Here is a 27,579-nt window from a genome sequence, read left to right as displayed (position 1 = left end):
CAACTGGCCTCACAACCATGGACCACATGTAACCACGCCAGCCCAGGACCTCCACGCCCGGCTTCTTCACGTTCGGGATCTTCTTAGACCAGCCACCGGACAGCTGATGAAATTGTGGGTTTGCACAACTGAACAATTTCTGCACAAACTGTCAGAAACCGTCTCAGGGAAGCTCATCTGCATCCTCTCCAGGGTCTCGACCTGACTGCAGTTCGGCGTTGTAACTGACTTTAGTGGGCAAATGCTCACCTTCAATTGCCACTTGCACGCTGGAGAAGTGTGCTCTTCAGGAATGAATCCCGGTTCCAACTGTACCAGGCAGATAGCGTTTTGCTGATGTCAACATTGTAAACAGAGTGCCCCATGGTGGCGGTGGGATTATGGTATTAGCAGGCATAAATGACGGATAACAAATAAAATTGCATTTTATCGACTGCAATTTCAATACACAGAGATACAGTGACGAGATCTTAAGGCCCATTGTCGTGCTATTCAAACACTTCCATCACCTCATGTTTCAGCATGATAATGCATGGCGCCATGTCGCAAGGATCTGTCCACAATTCCTGGAAGCTGACATGTCACCCATTGAGCATGTTTGGGATGCTCTGGATCAACGTGTACTACAGCGTGTTTCAGTTCCCTCCAATATCCAGCAACTTTGCACAGCCATTGAAGAGGAGTAGGACAACATTCCACAGGCCGTAATCAACAGCCTGATCAACTCTATGCGAAGGAGATGTGTCGTGCTGCATGAGGCAAATGGTGATCACATCAGAAATTGACTAGTTTTCTGATCCAAGTGCCTATCTTTTTTTTACAGTGTTTGTGACCAACAGGTGCATATCTGTATTCCCAGCCTTGTGAAATCCATAGATTAGGGCCTAATGAATTTACTTAAATTGACTGATTTCCATATATGAACAATAACTTGAAATTGGTCTGATTATTTTCAGTCTTCAGATAACATTCTAATGTTATATTGATAATTTACAGTAGCAGTGGGGGCTGGTGGGATGAACTATAGGAGGACAGGCTCATTGTAATGGCTGGAATAGAGTAAATGCAACAGTATCATACACACCAAAGATATGGAAACCACATTTTTTACTCTGTTCCAATAATTTTATTGCAGCCATAACAATGACCCCGTCCTCCTATAGATCCTCCCACCAGCTTCCACTGTACAGTAGGCAGTCATCATATGTTGGGATCAGTCAGAGTAATGAGCTATGTGATTGTTTTGCTGTTGCTGTCCGTTCTCTTCAAATAGGTTGCCAAGAATACAACAAAATATCAAACATAAAAGATGCCTAATATTACTTACACCAATGCTCAAATTGACCTCCCATGGAACTATCCCATATTCATGATCTTTCAAACATTCAAGATTACTTTATTTACAAGGCTGGATTGATGTGCTGCTGATTATCAACAACAACACAGAAAGAACGCGGTCTTTATAAAAGAATGGATGACATCAGCGTAGGCTAGTATACTCTCTATATGATTCATTCATATTATCAAGGCTACTATTTGTTGAAATAGGTTAATCCAATCTAATAGTGACCAATCTCTTTGTGTATGTAGGCTAATCCCACATATCTATGTTTGTGAAACTCAGGCTGAAGCCGTATTTTAGCAGCCCTTTAAGATGTCTCAGCAAAATAGCACTGATAGGCACACAGCTGAGGGACTTCATAGTCTTCCACAGGGACTCTGTGTCTGACTGTGTGAACCAGATCCTGTATCTATCTCCCACCATTGACCTCCCAAACGATCACGCTGCATCATTATGAGAATTGGTCTGGGCGGTACAGAGCAGAGTAGAGCAGGGCAGAGCGAATGAGCCACATCCGCCACTGAAGGGATCAAATCTGTGCCATCTGATGCTCAGGGATTTATAGGTTTAGTCAAAATTGCTTTTTCCCACTGTGGAGATTAAGCACCGTGGGATGTTTGTTGGTCAGGCCAGAGCTGCTGCTTCTTCCCCAGCCCCGATGCTGTTCTGCTGAAGACAATGTCCCAGGACCCACGGAGAGAGGTTTGAGCCCTGGTAGGGTGTGGAATTTGACTGGAGTTAGAGTGGTCTACTGGGGTATGTGCACCATGCAGGTGGATACTGTGTTGGTGCTGTTCTGCGTCTGCCTCATGGGGGTTTCTGGGAGATCAGCTCATCAAAGAGGTGACAAGCTGGAGACCTACAAACAGAGCAGGTAAATGCAAATTCCATCCTAGGATCTATACATAACATAGACTGGATGTATGGCATTGAATTTATCCTTTGATTGACATTTTATATCTAGACATGGGTTAAAATGTGAATCTGTATTGGTGATGATAATGTTCTGTTGTCCTCACCTGTTCTGCTCCCCCACCAGGTGATTTCAAACTTATTCAGAAAGGGGATTTAGAGAGGGGACCTATATTCCAGTATCTAATAATGTTCTATTGTTGGATGTTGTGGCTGTTGCTCCATGGGTGGCTGGACTGGATGTGGCGCTATTGGATGTAATGAATATCATTCTGATCAGTTTATGATACATATTTATGGAGCCCTAACTCAACCTAGCCTGGTCCTATCTGTTTTTGACATGTCAGCAACCACAGGAGGTGGAAAGACCGCACAAACAGACCTGGGACCAGGCTAGGGTCAACCAATACTTTGAAGTGCATACAGTTAACAACATATAGAACCAATTATGTGGAACTGATAGATGAAGTGGCAATGAGGCATACCGTATATGACATACAGTATGTTACAGATGAATGGCACATCTACTACAATGGTTGCTTTTAACCTCTACAGGATCAATGTCTCTATACCGGGACGGTTGCGCTAATGTGATTAGCATGACAGTTGTAAATAGCAGCAAACTTTCCAGGACATAGACATGTCTTATATGGGCAGAAAGCTTAAATTATTTTTAATTTAACTGCCCGGTCCGATTTACAGTAGCAATTACAGTGGAATACCATTCTATTGTTTGAGGAGATTGCACAACAACAAAACACTTTTATCACGGCAATTGGTTTGATACATTCTCCTCTGAAGGTAAATAATGTACTTACATTCAGTAATCTTGCTCTGATTTGTCATCCTGAGGGTCCCAGAGATAAAATGTAGCATAGTTTTGTTTGATAAAATCTATTTTTATATTCAAATGTAGGAACTGGGTTCTCCAGTTTGAACCCCTGCTGTCTCTGGCTCCACACCCATGCCGCCCGGCCATCTAGATGTGTGATAGTTTGTGTATAAGCTAATGATCCATCATGTAGGACATTCCTGGGAATGTGTAGACTTTTTGTATGTTCTCTATAGTTATGTACTTGAAAATGTATAAATTGACCAATTCGACACATTTGGGCAGACTTGATACAAAATACTGTCCAGTATTGCCATGCTTCACTGGATCATTCTGAAACTTTGCACACACACTGCTTCCATCTAGTGGCCAAAATCTAAATTGCGCCTGAACTGCAATAATACATTATGGCCTTTCTCTTGCATTTCAAAGATGAAAATACAAAAAAGCGCATGTTTTTTTCCTTGTGTTATCTTTTACCAGATCTATGTGTTATATTCTCCTACATTAATTTAAAATTTCCACAAGTTTCAAAGTGTTTCCTCTCAAATGGTATCAATAATATGCATATCCTTGCTTCAGGTCCTGAGCGACAGGCAGTTAGATTTGGGTATGTCATTTTAGGCAATTTTTTTTTTAAAGAGTACGATCCTTAAGACCGATGATGTTATCTCAATGTTATAGTTTTAGGACAGTACATTTTCTAGCCAAGATATAATTAATTGCAAATACCATAACATGGCCATATTGCCTACGGATTCATTAAAAATTTAATGCTGAGACCAAGGTCTCTTTTCAGATGAGCCCTCTTTAGCACCACAATACACATACAATAAATACATCAAACTACACATTCATATAGGCCTACACATTAAAATGCACGTTATTATACACAACAATAACAACCTGCAAAATATGAAATATTCCTAAAATGTAAGAGCTCTCAAGTCCTACAGTACAATGCTAAAAACAGAACTGTGCACCTGTTAATCTCTAGTGAAGATGATAATGATTTTTCCCATCCAAACTGCAGGGTGCCTTTGGACTACTATCAGCTTTGAGTGATTTATACCCACTTAGTGCATTCCAAAGGCCCTTTCATTTTCTAATCCCACAAATCATGTCTCCTTTAGACACAATGTCACTCTCGTGTGATCATGGCTCTTTGAGCTATTTTTACAATATATAGTGAAAGTCTACACACCCCTTGCACAGTCATAAAATGTATTCTAAAAAGGAATTCAAACTGGATGTTGCTCTACCAATCTACACAACCTACTCCAGATGTTCAAAGTGAAAGAAAAATTATAGAACATTTTAAACATGTATTAAAAATAAAAAACAACGAGGTCTTGAATGATTGCATATGTCTTGAAACCTGAGTTAATATTTGGTGGAAGCACCTTTGGTAGCCATAATAGCTGTGAATAATTTCGAATAAGATTCTACCAACTTTGAACAACTCTTAGGGCAACACACATGTACTGTATATCCATAGTTTTTTTTGTCAGAATTGCTTGCGCTCATTGAATTTGGTTGGGAGTCATTAATGGACACCAATAGAATTAAACATTGTCTCTGATTTTCAAGCAAATTTGAAATGTGTGGCATCTGTTCATGACCATAACATTTCCAATCTACATGAGAGAAAAAGTGGTGATCTACAACGATATGTGTAACTTTGAAATAAAGGACTTTTAATTTTCCTTGAAAATATAATTGTGATTGAATATCACCACTTTTTCTCTCATGTAGATTGGAAATGTTATGGTCATGAACAGATGCCACACATTTTGTAACATTGGAACACAGTATATTGCTGTGAGTGAAACCAAAATGTTAGCGACACATAACTTGAAACAGGCCCCATAAACATATAGGGCGACTGACTTGAACATGTGTTTATTTTCTCTCTTCAAAAAACAACAGGAGAACACAATACATCAAAGCAGTATCAGACAGTCTTAGCCTAACAGACACCGGATGGAAAACTAAACCAAACTTCTCACCCCACAGTTGTTTCTCTAAAGTTCATATGAAAAGCATTCTCTGTCCTCTTGAATGGCATGAAAATAACAACAACAGTCAGTAGTACAATCAGATTCTGAGAAACGCAACGTTTGGTTATGACTGGACTGCTGTGAATCCAGTCATGGAACTGGAGGAAAACTGATATCCGGACAGAGCAATTCAAAAAATAATTGAGTTTAAATTGGCACCAGTGAACTGCGATGCACTTTCAGCTGAGCTCTTCCTTGTTATGTGCACTTAACAGGAGTTGATTAATGACCCTGTTGTTGACTCTGTTAGGCCAGAAAAGGCAGATAACTCTATAGCATCAGCAAAGCTATAGGAAGCCCCAAGGCAGTGTTCTGCAGATAGACACACACACACACACACACACACACACACACACACACACATGCATACACACACACACACACACAGACAGACAGACTTTTCTAGACTCTGGCCCTTGGAGGGGATTGGAGAGACATTTGTGCCAAGCGGATTATCAACCAGCTGCTGGGGAGGACAGAGAGGAATATCACCCATTACCCATCAGCCCACACCGGTTAGCGCCCAGCAGCGCTCTCTCTTGCTCTCTGTCTGATTGTCACAGTAGATAATATTGTCTGCTGTTCTCCTCTCTCCATGCACGCCTGTGGGGCACTGTCACAGCATGCACTCGCCCGCAGGCCACCCATTAATCCAGTTGAGGGTTTTTAGGGGAAAATCTATTTTTTAAATTATTTTTTATGTTTCTGCCGTGACCTGGATAACGCTATCAAAGCGACAAGCGTTCAGATGTAGGATCCCTTTGAGCGTTGACAAGAGACGTTCTCTTGAAATAGTGTTTTTCTGAATGCCCTCATGTCCTTCTTGTGTTTTGGGGATGAAAATGACAACAAATCAGCCTGATTTGTCTCCTTGAGTCAAGTTGAGAGTAAAAGACACATTTCTGCTTAGCTTTATAAAAAAACATGATAATGATAACAACAATTTCTACTGTCTTACATTGGTTGTTGCTTCTTTTAATTATTTATTTGTTGTTGTTGCTAAACTGCACAAAACCTGCTTTGTAATGGTCTCAGTTAGATTAAAGGTTATCATTACAAGGTTACTTTATACTTATGTCGATGCTGTTATGCAGAGCAATGTACAGTAGTGAGTGCATGCATTTTAATTCATACTGTCCCCTTGTGGGATTTGAACCCTCAACTCTGGCATTGCAAGTGCCATGCGATACCAACTGTGCCACTCCTGTGTCATTTATTGTATATCTATCGCCTATACTGGAGTTCATCTTGCCATTTTGACCAGAAGCTGTTTGAAATCATTTTGTGATATTTCATTATGCCCAGGTTAATGTCACTATTCCTTTCCTAAAAACAATTTACAACATTACAGGGCCTTTTTATTAATGAATGTGTTTGTTTTTTCATATGATTGTGTTTTTCTCTTCGTGTTTTATGTTTTCTTTTGATGTATAGTGTAATATGTGTACTGTATATAGCTATGTATTGTGTAATTGATGTGTATATAGATATGTATAGTTTACTAGCTGTTGATTGATGTGTTCAAATATTTTTCATCAACAGATCCAGGAGAGAAACATCAAGAATGGATGATGGAGGAGCTCACAGCAAGACCGCAAGGTTAGAGTTCAATGTCTTTGTACAAAACACTGATCTGCAAAAGTGGTTTGCCAACTTGAAGCATGACAGGAAAGGTTTTATCAATACATTTGATATTGTAAATATATCAAAGCTGATATTGTAAAATGCTACCGTACTTGACAGTGTACAACATGTCTTTGCCCATTAGGAAAAGAGATCCTCAACATACAGCCTAACCCTAAAAAGACAACCTCTTTTCCTCACTACAGCCCAATCCTAAAACGAGGTCCAGACATGACAAAATCTCCCATGACAAAATCTGAGCAGCTCTTAAGAATAGATGACCATGACTTTACCATGAGACCAGCATTTGGAGGTAAGACTTTACAGGAGTCAAATAATGTGTATATTTCTATCTAGTAAAATCTAGTAAAATTAGTATGTGAAAAACATGCTCCACATAAGCTTTTTACCTACCCTGCATCAACACGAATTACTTTGATGGTAATGCACAAATGGTTTTTGGACTCCCTTTAGTTGTGTTTGCTGTTTTGATGTTGCTTAGAGCACCAACACAAACTCCTTTTTTCCTTTAAACAGGGTCAGACAATCTATCCAATGGTCTTATCAGCTCAGCCCTCTAGAAGCCCTAATGACACCAATAACATGGCAAGCTGTATATTGTCATGCTAGAACAGATGTTGGATCTTAATTTGATCACTCTTTTGTTGCTAAGAATTTTCATGAACCCCTACATAAAATGTCCATTCATTATAATCCACATAATAATTCACATTTCCTGTTGCTGCAAGACTATTTTCCTGCTGTAGCAAACTGTCTCAAATTAAGATCCTATATTTGTACTCTTTCTTTTAACACGGATGTTGACAGAGTGTTTGTGGTTTCATGGTCATCGTACAGGGGATTTACTGTTGTGGGATTACAGGACATATCCCACTGGGCACACACTGGTTGAATCAAAGTTGTTTCAAAATAATTTGTCAACATATTTTGATGTGGAACCAGTGTGAAAAATACATTGGATTTTTAAAAGTAATCAACCAGTTCTGTTTTCATTTCATTTCAACCAGCGTTTTAAACATTGAAATTAGGGTAAAACTAAAATGTAAATACATTGATCTACATAAATCTTCTGTAATTTCAACATAATAATTGGATCTATGCATTTGTTGAAATTTCACATGGAAACGTTCAAAATCTTTTCATCCTATATTCAATATACACTGATTATACAAAACATGCTCTTTCCATGACATAGACTGACCAGTTGAATCCAGGTGAAAGCTACATACCCTTATTGACGTCAATTGTTAAATCCATTTCAATCAGTGTAGATGAAGGGGAGGAGACAGTTAAAGAATCATTTTAAAGCCTTGAGACAGTTGAGACATGAATTGTGTATGTATGCCATTCAGAGGGTGAATGGGCGAGACACAAAATGTAAGTGCCTTCAAACAGGGTATGGTAGTAGTTGCCAGATGCACCAGTTTGTGTCAAGAACTGCAACGCTGCTGGGTTTTTCATGGGGGGTATACTCTATGTATATTGCGGGGTTGAACTTATGTAACATTTTATATTTGATTAGACATAGTTGATTTTACCTTGTTTCAATGTTGATAGTAAAATAATGTTTGAATCAACGTAATCGTTTCAACGTAATGCCATCAACCTAAATAAAGAGGTATATATGCTGAATCGCATCTCCGAGCTGACAAGGTAAAAATCTGTTTTTCAAGGCAATCTGTTTTTCAAGGCAGTTAACCCACTGTTCCCTCGGCGCCCGAAGACACGGAAGACACATTTCAGTTGAATGCATTGTTGTACAACTGACGAGGTATCCCCCTTTTGAAATAAAATATGAAGCCAAAATTATTGCCTGAACAGTGACTCCTACTGGTATATGAGCGGTAATGCACTTCTGTGAGAACAAATCACATTCCAGATACCTACCTCTACATCCCCTGCTTGGCTTTGGAAGTAAGCTGTGAACATTTCTGCCAAGCTATCACGTCAACACACTAGATACATCAGCTTCCATACTCATTCGCGTAAATCACATTGAATAGTTGAAAGTAACTCTTCTAACTTTTCTTACTTCACAAGCTGTATGTGAAAGTAAATTTGGAGTGAGGTTGGGTTTATTTAGGCTACATTGAAATCTGATTTGCCCAACAGAGGACACCATCATTTCAATGTGTAGTTAGGTACTGTATATTATCATTCATCCATGGTTGATTGGATCCTAGTTACCATTAGCCCTATAAATAGGATGAATTCATAATATGAATAGAAAATGTTTACCTTAGGATATTGTCTTGTATGTGAAGGATGGTTGCTGATTTCACATTTCGTCTACATATTAATATGTTGGATTCATGTCTCCATCTCAGCCAAAAATCTAAGTTGAAGAATAGAACTAAATCAAATCAAGCTTTATTTGAAGTGCATATAAAGTTTAATTTGATTTAGTACTATTCTTTAACTTTGATTTTTGTTTGATATGGAGGTGTGAATCCAACAACATTAATAATTATTTTGTAGTCTAACTGGATATTGAATTGTCATTGTTCAGGCAGGAAGCGTTGGACTGTGGTTTGACATTTTATGTCAATATACGTCTTTATTTAGGTTGATGGCATGATGGCATGACATACCATTTTACTATCATCATTGAAACACGGTTAAATAACATACAATATGTCTAATCAAATATGAAATATACAGTATATTAAATACAGGATAAAAAATATGTTTTTAAATGTTTCTACGTATACATGATGATTATGTTGAAATTAGATTGATGTAACAACCTGTCAGTCCGGTTAAGTCAATGTATTTATGTACAAGTTCTACCCTAATTTCAATATTCCACATCACAATACATTGACAAATTACATTGAAACAACGTTGATTCAACTAATGTGTGCCCAGTGGTCTCCAACTAATGTGTGCCCAGTGGTCTCATGTTAAGGTTAAATGTACTTTTTGAGTTATTTACGTTGGCAATCCATAATACCTTTAGGATGACCTTCTTAGTTCAAACATGGAGATACAATAATATTCGAGGCCAAATGACAAAATGTGTTTCAGAGCACCAACCCAAGCTCATGGATCAAAATGTGTTTCAGAGCACCAACCCAAGCTCATGCATCAAAATGTGTTTCAGAGCACCAACCCAAGCTCATGGATCAAAATGTGTTTCAGAGCACCAACCCAAGCTCATGGATCAAAATGTGTTTGGATCAAGCTCATGGATCAAAATGTGTTTCAGAGCACCAACCCAAGCTCATGGATCAAAATGTGTTTCAGAGCACCAACCCAAGCTCATGGATCAAAATGTGTTTCAGAGCACCAACCCAAGCTCATGGATCAAAATGTGTTTCAGAGCACCAACCCAAGCTCATGGATCAAAATGTGCTGTGGAATGCATGTGATATTCATGAACTAGAACAAGGGCCAAATATGTCTTGTTTTATGAATACATCAAAATAAACAGCTGTAAATGCAATCTGAGTCTAAAAAACATCACACTATGAATGACCCCTCTGGGCCTCCTTTAAAATGTATCCTATTAAGAAAGAAAAAATATCTAGGAAAGAGAGATTGGAAAGGCATCCAGATGTTTGCGGCTGCAACAACTGTGATCCATTGTGACCTAATTGTGTTCCTGTACTAAGGCGGATGATGGAGAGTGAAGGTTAAAACAGTTTAAAAAAAAATTGAATCCAGCCCGTCATGGCACAAGCAAATCCAGTTTATTGGCTGACAATGCAGCGCTGAATTTATTGTAGTGTATTTTTTGCATTAGGCTTGCACTGACTGAATGAAACTACTGTATATTGTATTACACATAGTATAGTCACAATACATGACGTTATTTGTGATAGAATCAATGGTTATTGAAGCACTTGGTCAAAGCTTTTGATACGGTAGACCATTTCATTCTTGTGGGCCGGCTAAGGAGTATTGGTGTCTCTGAGGGGTCTTTGGCCTGGTTTGATAATTACCTCTCTCAAAGAGTGCAGTGTATCAACTCAGAAAATATGCTGTCTTAGCCACTGCCTGTCACCAAATCAAATCAAATGTTATTTGTCACATGCGCCGAACCTTACAGTGAAATGCTTACTTACAAGCCCTTAACCAACAATGCAGTTTAAAGTTCCTTGGTGTCCACATCACCAACAAACTAACATGGTCCAAGCACTCCATAGATCCCTAAAATGGTAAGAGATAAGAATAACAAATAATTAAAGAGCAGCAGTAAATAACAATAGCGGGGCTATATACAGGGGGTACCGGTACAGAGTCAATGTGTCAATGTGTGGGGGGCACCGGTGTCGAGGTAATTGAGGTAATTATGCACATGTAGGTAGAGTTATTAAAGTGGCTGTGCATAGATAATATCGGAGAGTAGCAGCAGCGTGTGGGGGAGGGGGCAATGCAAATACTCTGGGTAGTCATATGGCTTGGGGGTTGAAGTTGTATAGAAACCTCTTGGATCTTGACTTGGAGCTCTGCTTGCCGTGCGGTAGCAGAGAGAACAGTCCATGACTAGGATGGCTGACACCGCCTGGTATAGAGGTCCTGGATGGCAGGAAGCTTGGCCCCAGTGATTTACTGGGCCGTACGCACTACCTTCTGTAGTGTCTTGGGGTCGGAGAATGAGCAGTTGCCATATCAACCCGTCAGGATTGCAACTGTAAAATATTGCCGAATCTTTTCCGTCTCCTGAGGGGGAATAGGTTTTGTCATGCCCTCTTCATGACTCTCTTGGTGTGCTTGGACCATGTTAGTGTCTTGGTGATGTGGAAGCCAAGGAACTTGAAGCTCTCAACCTGCTCTATTACAGCCCTGTCAATGGGAATGGGGGCGTGCTCAGTCCTCCTTTTCATGTAGTCCACAATCATCTGCTTTGCCTTGATCACATTGAGGGAGAGGTTGTTGTCCTTGCACCACACGGCCAGGTCTCTGACCTCCTCCCTATAGGCTGTCTCGATGTTGTCGGTGATCAGCAAACTTAATGATGGTGTTGGAGTCGTGCCTGGCTGTGCAGTCATGAGTGAACAGGGAGTACAGGAGAGAACTGAGCACGCACCCCTGAGGGGCCCCCGTGTTGAGGATCAGCGTGGCGGATGTGTTGTTTCCTACCCTTACCACCTGGGGGCGGTCAGTCAGGAAGTCAAGGATCCAGTTGCAGAGGGAGGTGTTTAGTCCCAGGGTCCATAGCTTAGTGATGAGCTGTGAGGGCACTATGGTGTTGAACGCTGAGCTGTGGTCAATGAATAGCATTCTTATATGGGTGTTTCTTTTGTCCAGGTGGGAAAGGGTAGTGTGAAGTGCAATATAGATTGCATCATCTGTAGATCTGTTGGTGCAGTATGCAAATTGGAGTGTGTCTAGGGTTTCTGGGATAATGGTGTTGATGTGAGCCATGACCAGCCTTTCAAAGCATTTCATGGCTACAGACGTGAGTGCTACGGGTCAATAGTCATTTAGGGAGGTTACTTTATTGTTCTTGGGCACAGGGACTATGGTGGTTTGCTTGAAACCTGTTGGTATTACAGACTCAGACAGGGAGATGTAGTGCTTCCCTTTGTAGTCTAATGGTTTGCAAGCCCTGCCACAGCCGGCGAGCGTCGGAGCCGGTGTAGTATGATTTGACCTTAGTCCTGTATTGACGCTTTGCCTGATTTGATGGTTTATCAGAGGGCATAGCGGGATTTATGATCAGCTTCCTGGTTATAGTCCTGCTCCTTGAAAGCGGCAGCTCTACCCGTAAGATCAGTGCGAATGTTGCCTATAATCCATGGCTTCTGGTTGGGGTATGTATGTATGTGGGGATGACATCCTCAATGCACTTATTGATAAAGCCAGTGACTGATGTGGTGTACTCCTCAATGCCATCGGAAGAATCCCGGAACATATTCCAGTCTGTGTTAGCATAGCAGTCATTGGGAGTACCCCAAGGCTCAATCTTAGGCCTCACGCTCTTCACACTTTACATCAGCAACATAGCTCATTTATATGCAGATGATACAGTCTTATACTCAGCTGGCCCCTCCCCAGATTTTGTGTTAAATGCTCTACAACAAAGCTTTCTTAGTGTCCAACAAGCTTTCTCTACCCTTAACCGTGTTCTGAACACCTCCAAAACAAAGGTCATGTGGTTTGGTAAGAAGAATGACCTTCTCTCCAGAGGTGTGATTACTACCTCCGAGGGCTTAGAGCTTGAGGTTGTCACCTCATACAAGTACTTCGGAGTATGGCTAGATGGTACACTGTCCTTCTCTCAGCACATATCAAAGCTGCAGGCTAAAGTTAAATCTAGACTTGGTTTCCTCTTTCGTAATCGCTCCTCTTTCACCCCAGCTGCTAAACTAACCCTGATTCAGACGACCATCCTACCCATGCTAGATTACGGAGACATAATTTATAGATTGCCAGGTGCCAGCTACCAAACTAACCCTAATTCAGATGACCATCCTACCAATGCTAGTTTACGGAGACATAATTTATAGATCGGCAGGGAAGGGTGCTCTCGAGCGACTAGATGTTCTTTACCATTCAGCCATCAGATTTGTCTTCAATGCTCCTTATAGGACACATCACTGCACTTTATACTCCTCTGTAAACTGGTCATCTCTGTATACTGGTCGCAAGACCCACTGGTTGATTCTTGTATATAAAACCCTCTTAGACTTCACTCCCCCCTATCTGAGATATCTACTGCAGCCCTCATCCTCCACATACAACACCCGTTCTACCAATAACATTCTGTTCAAGGTCCACAGCGCAAAGTGGTGGTGGGAGTGGTGGTGGTGGTGGGAGTGGTGGTCCATTTATATGCAGATGATATAGTCTTATACTCAGCTGGCCCCTCCTTGTATTCTGTGTGAAATGCTCTACAACAAAGCTTTCTTAGTGTCCAACAAGTTTTCTCTATGCTTAATCTTGTTCTGAACACCTCCAAAACAAAGGTCATGTGGTTTGGTAAGAAGAATGCCCCTCTCCCCACAGGTGTGATTACTACCTCTGAGGGTTTAGAGCTTGAGGTAGTCACCTCATACAAGTACTTCGGAGTATGGCTAGATGGTACGCTGTCCTTCTCTCAGCGCATATCAAAGCTGCAGGCTAAAGTTAAATCTAGACTTGGTTTCCTCTTTCGTAATCGCTCCTCTTTCACCCCAGCTGCTAAACTAACCCTGATTCAGACGACCATCCTACCCATGCTAGATTACGGAGACATAATTTATAGATTGCCAGGTGAGGTTGCTCTTGAGCGGCTAGATGTTCTTTACCATTCGGCCATCAGATTTACCTACAATGCTCCTTATAGGACAAATCACATTTATTTTTAAAGCCCTTCTTACATCAGCTGATATCTCAAAGTGCTGTACAGAAACCCAGCCTAAACCCCCAAACAGCAAGCAATGCAGATGTAGAAGCACGGTGACTAGGAAAAACTCCCTAGAAAGGCCAGAACCTAGGAAGAAACCTAGAGAGGAACCAGGCTATGAGGGGTGGCTGGGTGGAGACTATAACAGAACATGGCCAAGATGTTCAAATGTTCATAGATGACCAGCAGGGTCAAATAATAATAATCAGTGGTTGTCGAGGGTGCAACAGGTCTGCACCTCAGGAGTAAATGTCAGTTGGCTTTTCATAGCCGATCATTCAGAGTATCTCTACCGCTCCCTCTGTCTCTAGAGAGTTGAAAACAGCAGGTCTGGGACAGGTAGCACGTCTGTGGAACAGGTCAGGATGTTACCCCCGGACAGGGACACACAGGCAGGATATAACCCCACCCACATTGCCAAAGCACAGCCTCCACAACACTAGAGGGATATCTTCAACCACCAATTTACCATCCTGAGACAAGGCCGAGTATAGCCCACAAAGATCTCTGCCACAGCACAACCCAAGGGGTGCGCCAACCCAGACAGGAAGATCACGTCAGTGACTCAACCCACTCAACTGACGCACCCCTCCTAGGGACGGTATGGAAGAGCACCAGTAAGCCAGTGACTCAGCCCCTGTAATAGGTTTAGAGGCAGAGAATCCCAGTGGAGAGAGGGGAACCGGCCATGCAGAGACAGCAAGGGCGGTTCGTTGCTCCAGTGCCTTTCCGTTCACCTTCACACTCCTGGGCCAGATTATACTCAATCATAGGACCTACTGAAGAGATGAGTCTTCAGTAAAGACTTAAAGGTTGAGACCGAGTCTGCATCTCTCACATGGGTAAGCAGACCATTCCATAAAAATTGAGCTCTATAGGAGAAAGCCCTGCCTCCAGCTGTTGGCTTAGAAATTCTAGGACAGTTAGGAGGCCTGCGTCTTGTGACCGTAGCGTACGTGTAGGCACTCTATACTCCTCTGTAAACTGGTCATCTCTGTATACCCGTCGCAAGATCCACTGGTTGATGCTCATTTATAAAGCCTCTTAGGCCTCACTCCCACCTATCTGAGATATCTACTGCAGCCCTCATCCTCCAAGTACAACATCCGTTCTGCCAGTCACATTCTGTTCAAGGTCCCCAAAGCACACACATCCCTGGGTCGCTCGTCTTTTCATTTTGCTGCAGCTAGCGACTGGAACGAGTTGAAACAAACACTTAGACTGGACAGTTTTATCTCTTCATTCACTCAATCATGGGCACTCTTAATGACAGTTGTGGCTGCTTTGCATGATGTACTGTTGTCTCTACCTTCTTACCCTTTGTGCTGTTGTCTGTGCCCAATAATGTTTGTACCATGTTTTGTGCTGATACCCGGATGTGTTGCTACCATGTTGTTGTCATGTTGTGTTGCTACCATGGTGTGTTGTCATGTGTTGCTGACTTGCTATGTTGTTGTCTTAGGTCTCATTATGTAGTGTTGTGTTGTCTGTCTTGTCGTGATGTGTGTTTTGTCCTATATTTAAATCCCCGCAGGAGGCCTTTTGTCTTTTTTTGCCATCACTAAATAATCATTTGTTCTTAACTGACTTGCCTAGTTAAATAAAGGTTAAATAAAATGCATTTAATTAAATTAAAGTATCCATTATAGCAATGAAGGAAATTAAGGATACATGGTACTGCACTTGTAATTACATGTTTAAATAGGTTTTTGAACAGAGGTCCAGGATAGTCAATTCATTCTGAAAATCTAACCTCTCATTGAAATTTCTATCAATGCAATTTTATTTAATTACAGGACCCCCTATTCCAGTTGGGGTAGATGTTCAGGTTGAAAGTCTGGACACAATCTCTGAAGTGGATATGGTGAGTGGGATTTCAGTATCTTTACACAGTGAAAGGTAATCTTTCCTAACCTAGTGGAACGAGACTGATCACGCGATAGCTCACATTCTGTTTGTGAAACAGAAATGTGAGCACAGCCATCAGTCTGCTTGACCAGGCAAAATCTTTTCCCCAAACTTTAGAAAAAGTATTCCACCATCTAGATAAATGCTTTCAACCAGAGAAGCCTTTCATTAATATTACGTAATGACAAAAGATGAAGTATACTCAACTCAGATACTGTACCTCACATGTAGAATCCTCCAAACACATACAGTACCTATGTTGCATCCAAATAGCATATTCATCAATAGGCGTGATTGTCCTACAGCACTCCCACCACCACCACCACCGCTACCAATACCACCACCACCACCAACACCACCACCACCACTACCAACACCACCAACACCACTACCACCACTCCCACCACCACCACCGCTACCACTACCACCACCACCACCAACACCACCACCACCACTACCAACACCACCAACACCACTACCACCACTCCCACCACCACCACCGCTACCACTACCACCACCACCACCACCACCACCACCAACACCACTACCACCACTCCCACCACCACCACCACCACCACCCAACAACAACACCACCACCACCACTACCAACACCACTACCACCACTCCCACCACCACCACCGCTACCACCCACCACCACCACCACCACCACCACCAACACCACTACCACCACCACCACCACCACCACCACCACCACCACCACCACCACCCAACACCACCAACACCACCTACCACCACCACCACCACACCACCACCACCAACAACACCACAACACAACAACACCACCACTCCCACCACCACCACCACCACCACCAACAACAACACAACACCACCAACACCACTACCACCACTCCCACCACCACCACCGCTACCACCACTACCACCACCACCACCAACAACACCACCACCACCACTACCACCACTCCCACCACCACCACCACTCCCACCACCACCACCACTCCCACCACCACCACCAACAACACCACTACTGCCACCAACACCGCCACCAACACAGCCACCACCGCCACTCCCTCCACCACCACCAACACCACCAACACAGCCACCACCATCACTTCCACCACCACCAACACCACCAACACAGCCACCACCGCCACTCCCTCCACCACCACCAACACCACCAACACAGCCACCACCATCACTCCCTCCACCACCAACACCACCAACACAGCCACCACCGCCACTCCCTCCACCACCACCAACACCACCAACACAGCCACCACCGCCACTCCCTCCACCACCACCAACACCACCAACACAGCCACCACCATCACTTCCACCACCACCAACACCACCAACACAGCCACCACCGCCACTCCCTCCACCACCACCAACACCACCAACACAGCCACCACCGCCACTCCCTCCACCACCACCAACACCACCAACACAGCCACCACCATCACTCCCTCCACCACCAACACCACCAACACAGCCACCACCGTCACTTCCACCAACACCACCACCGCCACTCCCAACACCACCACCCCCACCATAATCACTCCCACCACCAACACCCCCACTCCCACCACCCCCACCAACCTGCTGTGTTGTTTCAGGACTTCACCATGACCCTGTACCTGAGGCACTACTGGAAGGACGAGCGCCTGTCCTTCACCAGTACCAATAACCAGAGCATGACCTTTGACAGCAGGCTGGCCAAGAAGATCTGGGTTCCTGACATGTTCTTCGTCCACTCCAAGAGGTCCTTCATCCATGACACCACCACGGACAACGTCATGCTGAGGGTGTACCCTGACGGCAATGTGCTTTACAGTCTGAGGTAGCTCCACAGTGTTACGGCCCTGCTACACTATAGCCATCGGGCATCCAGCATTGCCAGGAGCCATCAGCCATTGAGGAAATACTTCCTTTGAAATCAATGAAAGCTGCTATACTGCCTGTGTTGCGCACAAATTGCATCACGTCCAAAGGGGGCATCCAAGCTTAAGAATTGCAGAGGTTCAATTTCCGCATGTTCATTCTTTCTTGTAAATTGAAATAATGAGAAATAAAAACATGCTCTGATATTTACAACATCGCGAAGAAAGTTAATCTGTGTCGTTTACAGTGGGTGCAAATAATGCATTGTGTGCAGAACAAGCAAGGAGGTAGGAAAAGCCAAGCACAAGCTAGCGAGATCCTATTGGTATGTTGTAGCATGTGTTCTTAATGGAGCTCTCTCTGCACCACTAATTGTACAACCACTGACCATTATTTTTTACTTGACTACTGTTTCTGGCGTTATCCCTAAGATCTGGAAAGCGGCGCATGTCCTCACCTTCCATAAAGGTGGAGATCCTTCTGACTTAGATAACTACGGTCCAATTCCCAAATTCTTGCCTTTCCAAAGTTTTAGAATCTCTGAATAACTTTCCCCTAAGAACTTTTTTAACTTCTCACTCTGTTCTTAATGTGCACAAACCCGGTTTTTGACCTGGACATGTTGTTTTAGATGACGTGTTAAACTGCTTGGATCATAAAAATCATTGTGCTGCCTTATTTATAGACCTTTCCAAGGCCTTCAATACCAATGACCATCACGTTCTTATTCAGAGGTTGACTGAAATAGGCCTGGATCAGGCTTCTTGCACGTGGTTTGAAAAGTATCTATCAGACAGGACTAAATGTGTGATCTTTGATAGCGTTAAGTCTAGTTTCCTGGTTATCACAAAAAGTGTACCACAGGGGTCAGTACTCTTTACCATTGATATAAATAATATTGGTCTTTCTGTTAAAACTTGTAATATTCATCTGAATGCAGACAACACTGTTATACATGCCATTGACCCAACTGCTGACCAGGCAGGTTATGTTAGAGCTGCAATCTGGTCTTGTTACCTTACAGAAAGCCCTGGTAGTTTAAAACTTGGACTTAATTCAGGCAAAACTAAATATATGTTTTTCTGTAGTCCTTCAATGTTTCAGTTGGACTACATATGTATTCTATCAAGGCACAAGGCGAGACCCAGGTGCAGACACAGGAGGCAGATGGTTGGAGTCTTACAATGTTTATTAATCCAAAAAGGGGCAAGTAGGCAAGAATGGTCGTGTACAGGCAAAAGGTTGCAACCAGATCAGAGTCCAATAGGTACCGAAAGGCAGGCAGATTCAAGGTCATGGCAGGCAAGACGATCAGGCAGGCGGGAAAGTAGTCCAGAGTCAGGCAGTGGTTAAAACCGAGAAGACTAGCAAAAGAGAATAGAAAAGGAGTACGGGGAAAAACACGCTGGTTGACTTGACTAAAGATACAAGACAAACTAGCACAGAGAGACAGGTAACACAGGGATAAATACACTGGGGAAAATAAGCGATACCTGGAGGGGGTGGAGACTATCACAGGGACAGGTGAAACAGATCAGGGCATGACATATTCATTGGATGGTTCACCCATTGATCGGGTTCCCGCCTACAAATATCTGGGCATTTCGATTGACAAAGACTTCATGTTTAAAAAACATACTTTTGAACTAGTTAAAAAGCTAAGATTTAAATTGGGCTTGTTTTTCCCTAAGTAGCAGAAAGCAGATTGCAGTCAACTTTCCTGCCAGTTCTTGATTATGATGACACCGTTTACCAGATTGCAGCAGCCACTACTCGTAAACCTTTGGATGCTGTAGTGCCATATGTTTTATCACTGGTGACAGCTTTAATACTCACCACTGCATTCTGTATCAAAAGGTTGGCTGATCCCCCAGTAAAGTCCCATAGATCAATTAATTACTCCCTTTTTGTTTACAAAGCCCTACTACACAAGCTTACAACTTACCTAACTTCGTTGCTAACGTATAAAAGAATGAGCAACCAAACCCGCTCGCAGGATTTAACTCTTGAGGTCCCTCTGGTCTTGACCAATTTAGGTAAATCCTCTTTTAGTTTTAGTACCCTCCAGTGTTGGAATAACCTACAAAATTCCTTTCAAATTGATTCCTTGGTGCTACTAGGGCAGTTGAGTTGTTTCGATTGATTGTAGTGGTTTATTTGTTAAAATAGTTGTGTTGAGGTTGTGCCTTTTGGTTATTTGTATTAATCTTGTTTTAATTGTGATGTAAATTGTTTTTCCTGTTATGAGAAAATGTTTGTACTCAGGGCACCATTGGGAATGTGACCATGGTCTCAATTGGGCTACCCGAAACAAATAAAAGTTTATAAAAATGTGAATATTTCTGTTATGGAACACCTCTGTGAAGTGTGCGTGTGCACAAATTCAATTTGGCATTGCACTCCTTTTAAACAACAGCTTTTTTTAAACTTTGGCAAAGCGTCAAGTGTATAAAACTATGTGCACTGGATTCGTAATATATTCTGGTTTTGGAAACAGAAATATTTATTGAGATCAGATGTTTCATCGATGAGAAAATGTGCTAAATGTCGGGCCAGTTTGACCTACTTCCATCCTCTCCCACTGCCCATGACTGGTCTTCCTCTCACTACCATATTTGGTGGTGAGAAAACGTCTCTGTGTAGCATGTAGAATGTCACATTGACGCAACACTAATGGCAACGCAACGTGTACAATGGAGCTGCAGTGTTGCCACAGACAGAAGGGTAAACCCAGACACATTACAGGGGCTATAAAGCTGGAGTATCTATGCTTGTGTTGCCCAACAGTCCCCCACCCACTTCACTTCCCTTCATTGAAAATGAATGGGGCTCAGTTGTTTCATCGCCACCCCAATACACTGCTGATTCAAATAACCAACTCAAGCTTTGATAATTTGAATCAGCCGTGTAGTGCTAAGCTGGGGGAAAAAAAAAAATATGCACCCAGGGGGGTCCCAGGACTGAGATTGGTCAATCCTGCTTAAAGGGGAACACCATAGCAAAAGGTTTTGCAACGGAACACGGAAACAAGCGTTTCTTATTGGACAGGCACCGATAGCACCCCGTTTCGGAACGTTTTTGTGCTAGCTGAACACCACCTTGGTTTGATAACTAACCCTCAACGGTGTTGGATTTACTGCTGAAATCCTTTTCCAGTTGACTTATCGAGGCATATGAAGGAGGACTATTTGTTGGACAGCAAAACAAAGCTATTGAACATGCTACTTAGTAATTATGAATGTCAGATCCTGTGTGTGCAACCCTACTTGGTTGTTAAATTGGACAATGAGTTCATTGAATGGATGATATAAAGATAGATCTGGTGGTGCATGACATAATTTGTCTGACAAAGTTAGGACCTTTTAGTGACAGCTGTTTAATGAGACAGGTGGACAACACAGTTGTAATCAGGACTGTATGACAAACATTTTCCGTTCCCTTGCCAGTGTTCTTCATTGAACAGATTTAATCAACACCAGTCCAATTGTAAACAAGACAGCCGCCAAATAGAGACCTCATGTAACCTTCAGAGACATCAGATATAACATTCTGTAGACTCCTAGCAATTACAGTGCATTGCGAAAGTATTCGGCCCCCTTGAACTTTGCGACCTTTTGCCACATTTCAGGCTTCAAACATAAAGATATAAAACTGTATTTTTTTGTGAAGAATCAACAACAAGTGGGACACAATCATGAAGTGGAACGACATTTATTGGATATTTCAAACTTTTTTAACAAATCAAAAACTGAAAAATTGGGCGTGCAAAATTATTCAGCCCCTTTACTTTCAGTGCAGCAAACTCTCTCCAGAAGTTCAGTGAGGATCTCTGAATGATCCAATGTTGACCTAAATGACTAATGATGATAAATACAATCCACCTGTGTGTAATCACGTCTCCGTATAAATGCACCTGCACTGTGATAGTCTCAGAGGTCCGTTAAAAGCGCAGAGAGCATCATGAAGAACAAGGAACACACCAGGCAGGTCCGAGATACTGTTGTGAAGAAGTTTAAAGCCGTATTTGGATACAAAAAGATTTCCCAAACATCCCAAGGAGCACTGTGCAAGCAATAATATTGAAATGGAAGGAGTATCAGACCACTGCAAATCTACCAAGACCTGGCCGTCCCTCTAAACTTTCAGCTCATACAAGGAAAAGACTGATCAGAGATGCAGCCAAGAGGCCCATGATCACTCTGGATGAACTGCAGAGATCTACAGCTGAGGTGGGAGACTCTGTCCATAGGACAACAATCAGTCGTATATTGCACAAATCTGGCCTTTATGGAAGAGTGGCAAGAAGAAAGCCATTTCTTAAAGATATCCATAAAAAGTGTTGTTTAACGTTTGCCACAAGCCACCTGGGAGACACACCAAACATGTTGAAGAAGGTGCTCTGGTCAGATGAAACCAAAATTGAACTTTTTGGCAACAATGCAAAATGTTATGTTTGGCGTAAAAGCAACACAGCTCATCACCCTGAACACACCATACCCACTGTCAAACATCATTAAGATTCCCGCTAGGTCCAGGCTGATTGATTGGCCCGTTCCAGCGCTTTCTGGGCTTCGCTAATTTCTATCGTGGTGGCAGCATCATGGTTTGGGCCTGCTTTTCTTCAGCAGGGACAGGGAAGATGGTTAAAATTGATGGGAAGATGGATGGAGCCAAATACAGGACCATTCTGGAAGAAAACCTGATGGAGTCTGCAAAAGACCTGAGACTGGGACGGAGATTTGTCTTCCAACAAGACAATGATCCAAAACATAAAGCAAAATCTACAATGGAATGGTTCAAAAATAAACATATCCAGGTGTTAGAATGGCCAAGTCAAAGTCCAGACCTGAATCCAATCGAGAATCTGTGGAAAGAACTGAAAACTGCTGTTCACAAATGCTCTCCATCCAACCTCACTGAGCTCGAGCTGTTTTGCAAGGAGGAATGGGAAAAATGTTCAGTCTCTTGATGTGCAAAACTGATAGAGACATACCCCAAGCGACTTACAGCTGTCATCGCAGCAAAAGGTGGCGCTACAAAGTATTAACTTAAGGGGGCTGAATAATTTTGCACGCCCAATTTTTCAGTTTTTGATTTGTTAAAAAAAGTTTGAAATATCCAATAAATGTCGTTCCACTTCATGATTGTGTTCTTCACAAAAAAAATACAGTTTTATATCTTTATGTTTGAAGCCTGAAATGTGGCAAAAGGTTGCAAAGTTCAAGGGGGCCGAATACTTTCGCAAGGCACTGTAGACCTAGATCACCAACATGGATTTGACATTGGAAAAGCAGTCTCAATCCCCAACAACAATGTTTTGTTAAATTATTTTAGCTACAAATACTTTTTGTTAAAGGCCCGGTAGATTCAACATTCTGTTTTCCTGTGTTTTGTACCATATTTGTACACCAGCTGATGATACTAACACTTTCAAAGTATGAAAAATGTAATCAGTGTTATTTCTACATAGGACATTCTAATCAGCAGGTTTTGCATGGGTGGAGTTTTGGCTTGCTCTGTGATAAATCATCAAGCGGCATAAATTAATAGACCAATAACAAAGAGAGTTACAAACTTCTCTCCCAATAAAAGCCAGTTTTCAGGTTACATATCACTCCTATCAAGCTCCTCCACTCTGGTGAATTGATCTCCACACCACAATCCTAACTGTGGTTAATGCACTGCTTTAGTGCCCTTTCCCGCTCTGCTCAGACCTAGCAAAAGTATAGCTTAAGAAATAGTTTTTTGCTCAAAAGCAATTTTCTTTATTTTTTTACCAAGAACCTTTACAATAAGGTACTTAATTGTTGCCCAGAAATGATTTGATATTGAGATAAAAACTTCTGATACCTGCCATTTTCTGTTTCATACCCTATTCAAGTGGGCTTATAATAGTCATACTGATCCATTTCAGCTACAGCTCAGCATAAACAAAAACAATCAAAGCAATTCACAATTATAATCATCACTTTGTATCCATATTAAATTCTGGTCAGGCATAAGTCAGGCTCTGATGCCACTTTTGTTCTCACAGAATCACTGTCACGGCCATGTGCAACATGGACCTGAGTCGCTTCCCTCTAGACACACAGACCTGCTCGCTGGAAATAGAGAGCTGTGAGTGCACCTCTCAACTTTTCTATTTACCTACACATCTCAGATGACATTTGATTATGTTTTTATCACATGATCAAAGATAAGCAATCATGTTTATATGAGGTATTCATTGGGGTTTTTGAACATTCTCTCGTCAGATGCATACACGGACGATGATCTCATGCTGTACTGGAAGAAAGGCAACGAGTCACTGAACACAGACGAGAGGATATCTTTATCCCAGTTCCTCATCCAGAAGTTTCACACCACTACAAAACTGGCCTTCTATAGCAGTACAGGTAACCCTGAAGTCACAGATTGAGTAGATATTACAAAGACACTTATAGCCCATTGTTGTATTTACAAAGACGACCGTGGGCCACATTAAATTGCCTTGCTGGCCACATTTGGCCCGCTGGTCGTGAGTTTCAGACCTCTGCACTATGGGAATGGAAACAGGTGAAAAGGACTGGATCTGTGTAGAATATCAGCTTTGTGTCTTTTTTCTTCTCAGGCTGGTACAACCGTCTGTACATCCACTTCACCCTGCGACGTCACGTCTTCTTCTTCCTGCTCCAGACCTACTTCCCAGCCACCCTCATGGTCATGCTGTCCTGGGTCTCCTTCTGGATTGACCGCCGGGCCGTCCCCGCTAGGGTCCCTTTGGGTAGGAAAGGCCTTTGCCAGAAGGACCAGGATGTTTTATTGGCTCTAGGCTAAATTGATATTTCCATGTTTTATTTGAGATATAGTACAGTCTTGGTGTCTTTCCAACAGTGATTGTAAAGATTGACATCAACTGTAAAAGATCAAGCCAAGACCTGGACTAAAAAGCTATTTCAATGGAGATCTGTCTGGGTAACTGTCTCTAATGTCTTTTGACTCTGTCCAGGTATCACCACAGTGCTCACCATGTCCACCATCATCACTGGAGTCAACGCCTCCATGCCCAGAGTGTCCTACATCAAAGCGGTGGACATCTACCTGTGGGTCAGTTTCGTGTTTGTCTTCCTCTCGGTCATAGAGTATGCCGCGGTCAACTACCTCTCTACCGTGCAGGAAAGGAAAGAGAGGAAACTAAGAGAGAGGGTACAGTTTATTTCATTTCATTTACATAAAATGTTGTTCTGCTTTTCTGTGTACTTTTATTTTTAGGACTACCTCTGGTGAACAACTTTGCATGCTGTATATTTTTCTATTTGCCAAATATTGTGGCATGTGGAAATGAAACTGCATAAGATGCATCAGGAGGAAATCAAATCAAATCAAATTGTATTTGTCACATACACATGGTTAGCAGATGTTAATGCGAGTGTAGCGAAATGCTTGTGCTTCTAGTTCCGACCGTGCAGTAATATCTAACAAGTAATCTAACAATTTCAAAACAACTACCTTATACACACAAGTGTAAAGGAAGGAATAAGAATATGTACATAAAAATATATGAATGAGTGATGGCTGAACGGCATAGGCAAGATGCAGTAGATGGTATAGAGTACAGTATATACATATGAGATGAGTAATGTAGGGTATGTAAACATTATATAAAGTGCCATTGTTTAAAGTGGCTAGTGATACATTTATTACATCAAGATGCAGTAGATGGTATAGAGTACAGTATATACATATGAGATGAGTAATGTAGGGTATGTAAACATTATATAAAGTGCCATTGTTTAAAGTGGCTAGTGATACATTTATTACATCAAGATGCAGTAGATGGTATAGAGTACAGTATATACATATGAGATGAGTAATGTAGGGTATGTAAACATTATATAAAGTGACATTGTTTAAAGTGTTAAAGTGGCTAGTGATACATTTATTACATACATTTTTCCATTATTAAAGTGGCTAGAGTTGAGTCAGTATGTTGGCAGCAGCCACTCAATGTTAGTGATGGCTGTTTAACAGTCTGATGGCCTATTTTAACTCACACAACCCCTGAAAACTTTTCCTGCCACGAACAACCTTGTTGAGAAGCCCTAAGCTCGAAAATGACTAAATACATTAGACATCAGTAGATTTAAAGCCACTTAAGTTTTGCAGTTTCAAAGTATTGTCCTTTTATTCAACCTTTTTCTTTTTTACTCCCCGCTATCTGCAGTTGCCGTGTACATGTGGCATCGGAAACCCTGACGACGCCATGTGCGACCCCCAGATCACTGGTTACACCACCATGGACGTTAACAGTATAGGGAACTATGGCACCGCAGGGAACTATGGGATGCCGGAGAACGGAGGCAGGCAGGAGAGGATGTTTGCCCAGGTGGTTCTGGGGGATCCCCAGCTCACGGGCCAGGTAAAGAGGCCAGGCTATGTGAACATTTGGATAGACACCCATGCCATAGACAAGTACTCACGGATGGTCTTCCCTGGTTCCTACGTCCTGTTCAACATCATCTACTGGTCCATCTACTCCTAACGCCTGGCAAATGGGGAAGGACCATACTACTCTAACACATCCACATGCTGCAGTTAGAGCACAACATGTTCGATTTCATTAGGCACGAAACGGCACAAAATTGACTGAAACAGTGATCGACTACCTGAACTTGTCCAATAAGAAACACAAGTTTTCATTTTTTCAGGGCAAAACTTTTGCTACATTTTGCAACAGTATACCCTCATGAATATAAAACAGGACACCACTGTAACTCCATTTACAGGGATAGCGGCCACGCAGAGAGAAAACATGTAATTGTTTCTGTTTTCAAGACAAAAGACTGAGATGTGGATTATAAATTGTGAGGTGAACATTGCCTTCTTGACCCAGCCTCTTAAATGGACCTATTCATGTCCAGTACAGTGCATTCAGAAAGATGGACCTATTCATGTACAGTACAGTGCATTCAGAAAGATGGACCTATTCATGTACAGTACAGTGCATTCAGAAAGATGGACCTATTCATGTACAGTACAGTGCATTCAGTATGATGGACCTATTCATGTACAGTACAGTGAATTCAGAAAGATGGACCTATTCATGTACAGTACACTGCATTCAGAAAGATGGACCTATTCATGTGCAGTACAGTGCATTCAGAAAGATGGACCTATTCATGTGCAGTACAGTGCATTCAGAAAGATGGACCTATTCATGTACAGTACAGTGCATTCAGAAAGATGGACCTATTAATGTACAGTACAGTGCATTCAGAAAGATGGACCTATTCATGTACAGTACAGTGCATTCAGAAAGATGGACCTATTCATGTACAGTACAGTGCATTCAGAAAGATGGACCTATTCATGTACAGTACAGTGCATTCAGAAAGATGGACCTATTCATGTACAGTACAGTGCATTCAGAAAGATGGACCTATTCATGTACAGTACAGTGCATTCAGAAAGATGGACCTATTCATGTACAGTACAGTGCATTCAGAAAGTATTCAGACGCCTTGACTTTTTCCACATTTAGTTACATTACAGCCTTATTCTAAAATGGATTAAATGTTGTTGTTTTTCATTCTCAATCTACACACAATACCCCATAATGATAAAGCAAAAGATGGTTTGTAGAAAATGTTGCATATTGAAAACCTTTGACACCTTTGACAGCGATTACAGCCTCTATTTGGGGAGTTTC

General features: G+C 42.0%; 1 protein-coding gene across 1 annotated transcript; it reads left to right on the top strand.

The window, feature by feature from the left end:
- Window positions 1-422: 422 nt before the first annotated feature.
- On the top strand, window positions 423-26,902 carry LOC135508423 (gamma-aminobutyric acid receptor subunit rho-1-like). Its single transcript, XM_064928591.1, has 10 exons — window positions 423-2,216; window positions 6,689-6,745; window positions 6,976-7,082; window positions 15,920-15,987; window positions 17,627-17,850; window positions 23,926-24,008; window positions 24,146-24,286; window positions 24,502-24,654; window positions 24,880-25,076; window positions 26,095-26,902. Exons 1-10 carry the CDS (start codon window positions 2,101-2,103, stop codon window positions 26,410-26,412), a joined length of 1,464 nt encoding a protein of 487 aa, XP_064784663.1. The 5' UTR covers window positions 423-2,100; the 3' UTR covers window positions 26,413-26,902.
- Window positions 26,903-27,579: the final 677 nt, after the last annotated feature.

The sequence above is a fragment of the Oncorhynchus masou genome, chromosome 21, assembly GCF_036934945.1.
Source record: "Oncorhynchus masou masou isolate Uvic2021 chromosome 21, UVic_Omas_1.1, whole genome shotgun sequence".
Taxonomy (NCBI): Eukaryota; Metazoa; Chordata; class Actinopteri; order Salmoniformes; family Salmonidae; genus Oncorhynchus; species Oncorhynchus masou.
Note: the sequence above shows the minus strand (reverse complement) of the source record. Positions and strands in the feature narration are given on the sequence as shown.

What these genes read in the sequence shown, in the direction of transcription:
- LOC135508423 (XM_064928591.1), top strand. Translation starts at nt 2,101, where the DNA reads ATGTGCACCATGCAGGTGGATACTGTGTTGGTGCTGTTCTGCGTCTGC. An exon ending in GAGACCTACAAACAGAGCAG is followed by an intron (nt 2,217 to 6,688) that starts GTAAATGCAAAT and finishes TTTCATCAACAG; the next exon opens with ATCCAGGAGAGAAACATCAA. An exon ending in CCCCGCTAGGGTCCCTTTGG is followed by an intron (nt 24,655 to 24,879) that starts GTAGGAAAGGCC and finishes GACTCTGTCCAG; the next exon opens with GTATCACCACAGTGCTCACC.